The 11,190-nt window shown below is 40.1% G+C and overlaps 1 protein-coding gene across 1 annotated transcript; it reads left to right on the top strand.

The window, feature by feature from the left end:
• Positions 1-7,022: 7,022 nt before the first annotated feature.
• Positions 7,023-10,153, top strand: LOC108677086 (perlucin-like protein; the record flags this gene model as incomplete). The annotated part of the gene is made up of 4 exons (XM_047880719.1): positions 7,023-7,202; positions 8,404-8,458; positions 8,942-9,115; positions 10,044-10,153. Coding segments are annotated over exons 1-4 (519 nt in total), but the record flags the coding sequence as incomplete, so codon positions are not given.
• Between the last annotated feature and the right edge of the window lie 1,037 nt (positions 10,154-11,190).

Genomic DNA, 11,190 nt, shown 5'->3' with positions numbered 1-11,190 from the left:
AGGATGTACATGTACTATAGGCAGGATGTACATGTACTATAGGCAGGATGTACATGTACTATAGGCAGGATGTACATGTACTATAGGCAGGGTGTACATGTACTATAGGCAGGATGTACATGTACTATAGGCTGGATGTACATGTACTATAGGCAGGATGTACATGTACTATAGGCAGGATGTACATGTACTATAGGCAGGATGTACATGTACTATAGGCAGAATGTACTGTACTATAGGCAGGATGTACATGTACTATAGGCAGGATGTACATGTACTATAGGTAGGATGTACAAATCGTTTGAACGGCCGTTCACTGGAATATAGCTGCGCGTTCAAATGAAGTGGTTAACGGAATGATGTAATCAGCGTTTCAGTGGCATATACTTGTTTTATTTGATTGCATCATTTCGAGAGAGGAACCATTCGAAATATTTTCGCCAAGAATATTCCAGCTTGAAATAGGGAATTGATATTACTCCTGATTTTGAAATGTTTAGCGTGAAATGCCTCTACCAGTCCGTGTCACTATATTTCTCTACTTAATCTATGAACTTTTGAAAGATACCGAGACCACTTGATTAGAAAAGTCGACTTAAACTCAAAATAATCATCTAACGGTTTTAGGAAATTGGGTAGAGAAAAATGAATTTTACTATCGAAGTCAGCGATAGTAAAATTTAGTTCAAGGAGCTTCAGTTCAAGCCGTGGTCGAGAGCGGACGCGCGTATTTGTGGTCCCAACTTTTCAATTTTTACTGTACCGTTTTGCAGCTCTTTTCGCATTTATTTTTATGGACCGTGTCAGTGAATGATCGAATTTCAGTGAAGTCTGTGAAGGAGAGTGTGAATAGAAAGAACAAGCCTATAATAAAAGTGTTTTCATCTTGAATAACGCGGGCTGTAGAGCCAGTGAGGAAAACCAGTGCCAACCAGGACGAGAACAGCACAGCCTGTGTTTCTTATCCAAGCTCTGCCTACCTCTACCCTGAATACCTGAACACTCCCGCTAACCTCAACCCACCGCAGTCTGACAGCCGCTTACTTTCGCGTCAGTAACCGAGTTTTGCGGGACATTGGAAATTTGTACACTTTTTACTCAACTTGACTTAGTTTTTAACTTGTGCTTTTTAGCTCTTGTATTTCATGATGGCTGGACAGAGAGGAAAAAGGTAAACCGGAAAGGCCACTAGTCGTGTTAAACCGAATGCGAAGATGAAATCACAAAATGAGCGAGGGAAAATTTGTAAATTTTGCAAGATGGTTTCGGTTAACGTCGATGACGCTATAGTAGCCTATGATCGTTTCAGGGATATCAATTGAAACAATTGTGCGAAGCTGAGCAAGACAGATTGCTCAGTTATTCGAGGTACACTGGTCAAAACGGTACACTGGTATTACCGTTTGACACTGGTCAGATGGTAATCAAGACAGGTACACTGGTATTGCCAGGACTGCCAACAAACTGCACTTAGCGCTGTAAAAAGCGAAAAGATGGTGGAAGGGAAGTGCTCTTCTATGATCTTAGTCTTTAAGGCCGAAATGGAAGAAACTCACAAGCAAGAGTTGAGACATAGAGCTGAAATGGAAGAGAACCACAAGAAAGAACTGAGCTTGTTGCGTAACGAATTTTACTCGTTACGAAACGAGCTGGTGGAAATGAAAGCTCATCTGCACAAAACATAAAAGAGCGACAACACAGAAGGTAAGGGCCGCGAAGAGGTCATCTCTGATCTCGCCAGCGAGAGCACTTGTGATCTTAACGAAAACTTAGCGCATAGGGGTCGGAGATGGCAATAAAACACTATTAATTACTGCAAAAATTATTTCCTTTATTTATGGATTTTAGGAAGAAAGTTCAGGCCGAAGTAGCCTGACTGGGCCGAGAGTGAGCTTGAGCCGGTTTAGGACCCAACCACACGTCGCGATAGCACCGCAGCCCACGACCCCATGCAATTTTGTTCAGTGCTGAGCTTTAGAAAAAATGAATACAAAATATTGATCAATCTGTTAATATCTCTTAAATCTACAGGAAACAATTATATTCAGATTTATTTCTTAATCATCATTAATCTATCACTTACATAATATTTGGTAAATTTTTGTAATTATCAATTAGAGAAATAAATTAATTATCCATTCAGGGCACAGCCCCTTTATCTATCAAGAATCAATTGCACGCCGGCATGAATTTATCTATAAATTAATTTCAAGTTATATCTGTTAATAAAATTAGAGAAATATCTCACTTGCACGGCAGCACCTTTATTATAGTTGAGGCAAGGGGAAGAGTTAAGGCTAAGTCAGCTTCAGAAACAGTCTGGCGCTCACTCGCACGACCTCGTGGTACCGCGGACTCACGTTTCATAAGAAGCTGATGCAGTGACAGGTGGAAGATGGCGGGTGTTCCGACCGGAGCTCGGGAGGTCATGCCAGGAGATGAATTCTTAGCCCGTCATGACGGCAGGCCTCACACGACGATAAGTGTGCAGCCACATTTCCATCACAGCCGTCGAAGATAGAGACGCAACGCGAAAACTGACGTCGCGGCAGAGATGGTGGCCCGTATGCTAAATAGGGCACTAGCACTACGAAGTAGCACTATGCACTACGAAGTGTCCTGTTGGTATGCTAAATACGTCACAGACACTAAGCACTTCGAAGTAGCTCTACAATGTTTAGTGTCGCACTACTGATTCGTATGCAGAAAGACTTTGAAGTGCTACTTCGCTGTTAGAGTACTTTATAGTGCCGCACTACGCTTGAGTCTATTGAAGAATGGTTGTAAAGTGCTCAAATAATTAATTATTCCCTAAGTAATTCTCATTCTTTGCAGAAGATTGATGTAAAATGTCTAATTGTGATGGTAATGGTACTAATGAAAATTGTGATGGTGAGCTGAAATTCGCAATGCGTCTGCGCACCTTTCCCATCATACATTTAAAGTCCACGCTTACCAAAGAAATCGAACAAGAGAGAGAAGCATGGAAAGTTCTTGCAGAAGAATTCAAAATGACTCCAGAAAAAAAAAACAAAAAAGAAAATTCAAAACATGGTATCAAAAACAAGAAAAGTATTTTTTTCTTCTACGCTGTTCAACTGTTTCGCCAAGGAAAATGTCAGCCATAAGAATAACATGTTGTTCACTGAAGCGGTACACTTTTTTATATTCATGGCATGTTGCTCCTGAGGTTTTTACGCGATGATGCCTTTGCTGTAAGCCAAACAGATCCATAGCTGACGGAGTAAACAAGGTTAAATATACCGATAGTGTCGTCGTGAAGTACGGTGTGTAGGACACTTCAGATTTTTGTAGTGCGCGTTATGCTTTTGGCCCTATTTAGCATACCAACCGTAGTGTTCCATGCCGCACTATGGCTTGTAGTGCGTAGTGCTACTTCAAAGTGCTAGTGCCCTATTTAGCATGCCAACCGTAGTGTTCCATGTCGCACTAGTACCGCACTACGGCTTGTAGTGCGTAGTGCTACTTCGTAGTGCTAGTACCCCATTTAGCATACGGGCCGGTATCTGGATGGGCTACTGGACAAGACTGCTAGCAATTAGCCGTATGCGTTGCAGTTTGGAACGTTCTAAAGGGAATCCCGAAACCGTGAGCCCGCAATAACCCAAAATCGCTAGGAGTGGTGCCAGCCAGTTTATATAAATTTAATGCTAAATTTTTGCTACGAATATGGACCCGAAAATTATAGTTTTAAGGCTAGGTGTGGTTTTAAGATACGAAAGAATTCTTAAACACATGTCTCGCATATTATCTTAAAACTACCCTATTTTCAACATTGACCGCCGGCGCTAAAATTGTTATTACTTGTTTTAGCTTTAGGCTATTAACAAAGTATACGAAATTTTAAAGTTAAATTTTAACGAGGACATTAAAACTATACTATTTTTGACAGAGTTGCTGGATGGAGAGAAACGAAAACGTAACCTTGTTTGGTTTGGCGTTCCTAAAAGCAATGCTTCGGAGACGAGTGAGAGAGTTACTTATGGCACAGCGTTTATTAGTGATTGTTGTGTAGGGACACTTTACGTCGTTGTGGATATAACGGCATGCAAGAGGCTGCGATCGAAAAACGCTACCACCTGTAGACCGCTGATGGTGACTGTACAGTATACAGCCCAGGTCGGACACGTACTTAAGGTTGCGAGAAAACTAAGTGAATTCCCAGAGTTCTTTAGAGAGCGCAATTTTTCGCAAGAAATGACAGGAGAGAATCAGACGGAAAAGCACGGAAACTCAGGTCAACATCGCTCACGATGTCACTACACTGACCGCACACGGTCAGTCAGCGGGTGCTGGAAGACAAGTAAGAAGTCATGTCCTCAGATACAAGCCTGTAAATAATGTAAGAAGTAAACGCATGCATCAAAGTGAAAGTGCACAAAAAGTTTAAAATGTTTTTACATTAACTCGGATTCCGTTTCGAACAAAAAAAGTGAACTCATTATTGGTACCCAAGTAAAAATTAAGGGTGGCGCATCGATGATTATAGGTGGCGATGGTTGATTACTGCTGGCGTAACGGTGGATGGCCAGATCTGCCAAAAATCGACAATAAAACGCCAATAGATCGAGAGGGTGGCGAGTAAAGGTGGCAGTCATCAATGAATCATCGATGATTTATAGGATCTGAATCATCGATGGTGCATTGCATGCAGGCAAATCTCTTGTAAGCCACCATTAACCGTTTGCATAAACTACACAGTGCACGAATGAATTTGCCACTGTGATTTACCCAAGGTAGAAAGAACTTATTGGTTGCGGTTCATTTGAGATCCAGACGAAACCATGATTTCGTTCTTCGTGCTTGGCTTGTAAGATTTTGATTCAAGTAAATTTAGCGTGAATTCAGTAGGTACGAATAAAACTGAAAGCTGTATGGGGTTCGCAAATTTTTCATGCTTAAGTGAAGCAACTGGGCTTGTGTCGCGATTCGGACTGCTCCTGATATAAATTGTCCGAGGAGCAGTGGAAAATTTTGTTGCGAAAAATAAAGTTTTCCCTAATTTTGGATAATCAAATTTTTCATGTTCACTTAATATATTGCGTAAATGTATTGCAAATTTTTTGCATGCACCAACTTGCTGTGCTTGAAATATTGCGATCAATTGAGACTAATTATTTGCATCATGATGTATATATTATATGGTTCGATTATGTGTGTTTCATAATATTTATATTATTCTTAAGTTGACGCATTTAGCTAAAGCCACGTTGACGATTCATCTAAAGCCATGTTGACGTAGTCGACAGCGTCCCGGCATCTCTAAAGCGCAGCAGGTACACGTGTACACGTTTATACCTGTTGGTTGGAGCGCGTAGGCGTTGAGCTTCTTTCTCATTATTAACACGCCCAGCTTGGAATCTGTGCTTTCCGGGTAATTTGCTTGCCAAAATAGTATCCTCTTTACGCAGAAGGATACGAGTAAAAATCCGGTTTTCTATCGCTGACTTCGAGAATGAAATTTTCTTAAACGTGAGATAATTATTTTGAGTTTACGTTAACATTTCTAATTAAGTGGCGTCTATGTCTTTCCTACGAAAAATATTAAACATTAGGCTGCAGAAAAATAGTGACACGAAGTGATGAAGGCATTTTACACCTAACATTTCAAAATCATCGAGTGATGATTCGTTAAAACACGCAAGAAAAAATATTTCGAATCTAACCGCTGTTAAAATTGATGTAATGTTCACATTATGAAACTTCGATATTCATCAAGCATTTTCCTGTAGCCTTTGCTCTGCTCGGAACCATCGTTTGTTATGGATAAACGAAGTATCTTTCAGCGGCTGTTTCTCGAATATCTCGAATATCACAGCAACTTCTCACGGTGTGAATATGTTCTGGGAAAGGCAATCTGACTTAATATCTCGTGCCATGTGAAAACCTTGTGACATGCAGTGTAATTAATAGATTATATACGGCGATCAATGTTCCATAAATACAGCAGGGTATCAGGCTCACTCTCAGTATGCCCGAGACAGTCTCACAAAAACGCGTTATCTCAAAGTCAGTAAATAAAAAATATTCCCTCGCAAGCCGGGCAGTCCGGTAGAACTCGTACGCAGGTTACGCGACTTGCAAATTCATAATTATGTGTCTTAACAAAGTCTTCTGTCTGCTTCTGTTCGCCGCAGGTGAGTACCGTCTTCGTCGTCTGTCTGCTGTTACTTGTCGCAAGTGAGCATCGTCCACATAGGCAATGAGTATCACGCATTCCTATATAATGCGAACCTTCATATAGTCATGTTACGTGCCCTGGGACGTACTCCCTTGCATTATGCGTATATCTTTGAGTTATTGCTTCACTGTTGTATGTTTCCATTTGACGTGGCGTTAACTATGTTGCTAGGATTTTTCTGTGACGAAGATGTGACAATTTTGGTGGCATGTTTCGTTTTTTCGGTTTGTTATTGCAATTAAACGAATACTGACACTTTATTGGGCTCAACTAACGAAGCTGTGAAAAGATTATTCAGTTTCTTGGCGTCCACTTCTGATTAATATTCATAGCAAATTTGAGAAAAAAAGAACAATGTACATGGACAAGCGAGAAATTTAGACGATTAAAGAGTTTGGAACATTGGTTAATATTTCTTAATTGATCATTAGCAGACAATATGGAAAAATCGTACTAGTATTTCAAAAAATTGCTTCTTTTGGCACCTGTACAAGCTCGTGAGAATTTATATTTGCTGAGGTACGTCAAATTTAAATGGTTCAACTTATTGAAATTATATTGGAGAACAAAATTTTCTTCTGCTCTTATTAAATCTTGATCAAGCTCTTTTCGTACATGTCTAAGCAATTTTAGAGTCTATTTAGCAATTCATTTTTTTACCTGGAAGAATTTATTCTTTTCTTTGCTTGTGAATTTTTCGTGTGTTTTCTTTTTAGCTTTCATAAAATATAAAACTGTATCGTTCATACAATTCTAAATCAATCCGCCTAATTTCCCGGAAAATTAGGTATTTATAGTGATATCGAATTTCTCGTTCAATATGACAGGCGCAGCAGCAATCGAGTGCCCCGCTGGCTACGAGGTCGTTGGGTCCAAGGGCATCCACCGCTTGGCTGGTGGTTACCTCACGCACGACGGCGCGGTCACTTACTGCTACCAGAACTTCGGCAGGCTGCCCGTGCTGCCAGACTGCGCTTCCTTCACTGATGTTGCTACTTATGTTGACGATGGATGTGAGATTATTACGTCATGGAGAATTCAACCTAATAATTACTCCAATGTTAAATTAAATAGGTCTTTCTCAACTTTCTCATCAAGACCTCCTTCATATAAAAAGGCACTGTGTAATTTGACTGAATGAAGTAGCATATTTTAAGTCAATATTTTTCTTATTTTTAACAATATCAATTTTCAATATCAACCTTCAATATTAACATTAATATCAACCTTCAATCAATAGAAACTGGGTATTGCATTAGTAACCTTCGAAGCTTCACTAGACACTCACGTGTTCAGCCCCTGTTCTATGATATCCCAATCGGCATCGATAGTGTGATGAATTTAAATGCAATAACATAACATATTAATCGCGGCGCTAAAGTGTAGGCCTGATGTGGCCTGTCGCCGATTCTTTTCCTTTTCGCGCCTTAATTGTTCACAGAAGATCTACAATCGTCTCATTTGACAGGATCTTTTCTTGACTGACGACAGTTTGAAGTAGCTACTAGACTTCCACCGGGTTCGATATGGTGCTTGAAATTTCAAATCTGAACATATATTTTTCCAAAGCTTTATCTAGTCCGTTCTTGAACGCGTTCATATACTTGGAGCGCCAACGATGTCATCGGGGAGGCTGTTCCACATGTCGGTGATTCGAAGCGAGAAGAAATTTTGTAGCGTGGAGAAGTCGCAGCGCAGTTTTTTTAGTTAATAGCCGTAGCCCCTGCAGTGTTGGTTCTTGTTTCAAATTCTAGTTCTCCTTCGGGGATCTTGTATAAACCATGAGTATACTTGTATACTTCAATGAGGTCCCCACAAGCCTTCTGGGACCTTGTATAAACCATGAGTATACTTGTATACTTCAATGAGGTCCCCACGCATACGTCGTCAACTGAGGCTTGGAAGCTTCCGAATCTTCAACCTTTCTTCACAGGACTTGCCCTTCAAGCCTGGAATTATCCTTGTTGCACGTCTTTGAACATTCTCTATTAAATTTCTGTCCTTTTCAAATCTCGGTGACCACACAACGTTTCCAAACTCTAGATTCGGGCGCATGACAGCAACAAACAACGGCTTCATCGCTTCTGCATCTAGGAACTCGTATGAGCGTCTGATTAGTCCAAGAAGTTTGTTNTACGCTGTGTGCTCAAGAACTCCAACGGATGGTGATGAGTGCTTTTCTCAAAACAGTGTCTCCTTGATGTACCTCATCAGACTACGTCATTTACGCTGTGTGCTCAAGAACTCCAACGGATGGTGAGTGCTTTTCTCAAAACAGTGTCTCCTTGATGTACCTCATCAGACTACGTCATTTACTCATTTACGCTGTGTGCTCAAGAACTCCAACGGATGGTGAGTGCTTTTCTCAAACAGTGTCTTTTTGAGAAAGAACAAATAGTTATCCTGAAGCGGCTGGCACATTTTAGTTTATAAATGATTATAGATGCTGGTTTCATGCCAGTGTTAGGAATAAGATTGTTTTAACTAATTGTTTTCAATATTTATTTTAGTTAATAGAACAAGTCTACAAATGCTAACGTCAAGAAATTCTTCATTCGACTTAACGGTATTATTTATAACATAGTAATTGGCATAACCTCCATAGTTGGAAAAGTTATCGTTAAAAATCTATATAATGCCTGCAAAATTTATTTTTCTATTTATAACCACGATTATCCAATCATTTTGTCGGATTTACATTTTGTTCGACACACCAAGAACTCTTCGTTCTACCGGCAGGTTTATGTGCCACTCCGTACATCTTGGTGGGCACACAATGCATTCACTTACTTCTGACCGATTATAGTAGCTGGAGCGAGGCGCGCACCTCGTGTGGAGTGACTGGAGGAGATCTGGTAATTCTAGATGACTGCTACCAGTACAGCAAGGTTACCTCCTTCCTCAACGATCAAGGTAAACATCCATAAAATTTATTTCTGCGTTTTGCCTGAAAGTATTTTACCTAAGACTTTGAATTTTTTCAGACCAACTTCATTCTGATAAAGCAATGCACATTCTCATGAGATACAACTCAGAGGAGCTCTACACTTCTTGAACCTATACATATGTAGCTGTGTTGCATCCCATGATTCACTAGCGCACTACTCAACAATGTAAAGATAATGTAATCACTGTACAAATAGATTAAGATTGACCGCGCATATCTCTTCCTCTACTGGTGATGAGAATAAAACTCAAACCAGTTTGATATACCTCGAACCTTCTAATTATAATCTATATCATTTAGAACGGAACCTTTTTTATCATCTGTTTTCGTGGAAAAAATATATATTTCAATTATGAAATAATTGACTGCGAATTGGTTGTATTAATTATTTCAAGACTATAACAATACCAATTTAGAACTCACTTGTCACTTTTAGCCCCACCATCCATCCCTTCCATTTTATCGATGCCTCGCTATTCACCCACTAAGAAACACATTTTCAGGCCAAAGGAATATCGTGACACGATATGCATCCTGGATACTCGCCCCAACAGCCCCTGTATACTGCTTTGCCAAGCTTCGAACACAATCATAAATACTTGGAAAAAAATATATATACAGGAAAAATATTTAAAAAAATATGTATATTAAAATATATACAGGAAATGTTAGCTGGATGTTTCATCTGAAATGTGTATTGTGAATTTTAGCAGGTTCGTTGTTAATTTGCGTTCATTAGTGATACTATTACTGACGGGAGCCGGGGTAACTAGTCTAAAATTGCAAGGATTGTTTATCGATCCCAGGCAACGCCGAGCTAAATTGATAGTTGTTTTTATGTGGTGTTTCAATTCCATTTTTTTGTTATATTTTCATGTGTTTTCACATTTGAAGGCAACAGCCCTGATGGATATTGGATCGGTGGCTCCGATAGGGCATTGGAAGGGCAATGGCGCTGGATTGACGGTTCTACAATGGCAATGGGGCTACCATACTGGGCAAATGTGAGATACAGTTATCATATGAAATGTGATGAGTTAATTAGCTGCATTTTTTAGTATAAAATTTAGAAGATGGATGAGTTATCTTTTTAGGTTACTCTAATTATAAGGCAAGTAAAAATTGTGGAATCAAAACTGATGCAAGTCAAGGCAATAACGCTATTCACGATTGGTCAATGGGTTAGTCAGGAGGCAATAACAAACAGCTACTTCCCACGGCAATGTTAAGCTGCCACCCTGATTAAAATATAAAGAAGACAATTAAGCTGAGACAAGATTCTTCGTCTACTTGGAAGGATAAGCAAGGACGCCCTTTATCTTACACCTGATACGGGGTGGTATAAGTAACAAAATTGTCGAATAGGAACGATTCTGATGGTGGAACAGCAATCACCTACGACCGTCCGGCCGACTCACTCCCATTGCAGTGAACACTACGCATTACTGCGGTCTTGGCAGCTGTACTGAGCCGATCTTACTTGAGTGCCCACACCGGTACTTTTATTACTTAAACCTATGGTACTTCCGCCCACTCGTGGGAGGGACTTCGCTCACGTGATGTTGTATAATAATTCGCTGTCTCCCATTCCATCAATGTCTACCGCGTCTGACGAATATTGCGTCTTCATAACAGTTTCTCTAATATTATAATTTAATAAGAATGAGACGCCTGACAGGTGGCATCCTTGCCTCACATTCAAGGTTAGGAATACAGCACCTAAACCTTGTCAATCAGATCCAGGGTTATAGGCATACTGCACCCTTGTCAATTAGACTAAGGTTAAGGATATCGCACATAAGCCTAAGCCTTGTCAGTCGGGCTCAGGTTAGAAACACTGCACCTAAACCTTGTCAATGTCTCAGGTCTCGGCAGAGACGATAACTTGGCGTCAAATCAACAACGTTAATTTATTGAGTCTTTCATTACGTCGTTGTGGACAATATATATGAAGTATGCCGCAGGACTTCTGCATCTTGCAATTGTTGCGCAGAATTTTGACACACCACCTTGACACACCACCTTGACACACCACCTTGAC

This window comes from Hyalella azteca, unplaced genomic scaffold (assembly GCF_000764305.2).
Source record: "Hyalella azteca isolate HAZT.00-mixed unplaced genomic scaffold, Hazt_2.0.2 contig6030, whole genome shotgun sequence".
NCBI classification, from domain to species: domain Eukaryota; kingdom Metazoa; phylum Arthropoda; class Malacostraca; order Amphipoda; family Hyalellidae; genus Hyalella; species Hyalella azteca.
This window is presented reverse-complemented; position numbering and strand designations above follow the sequence as displayed.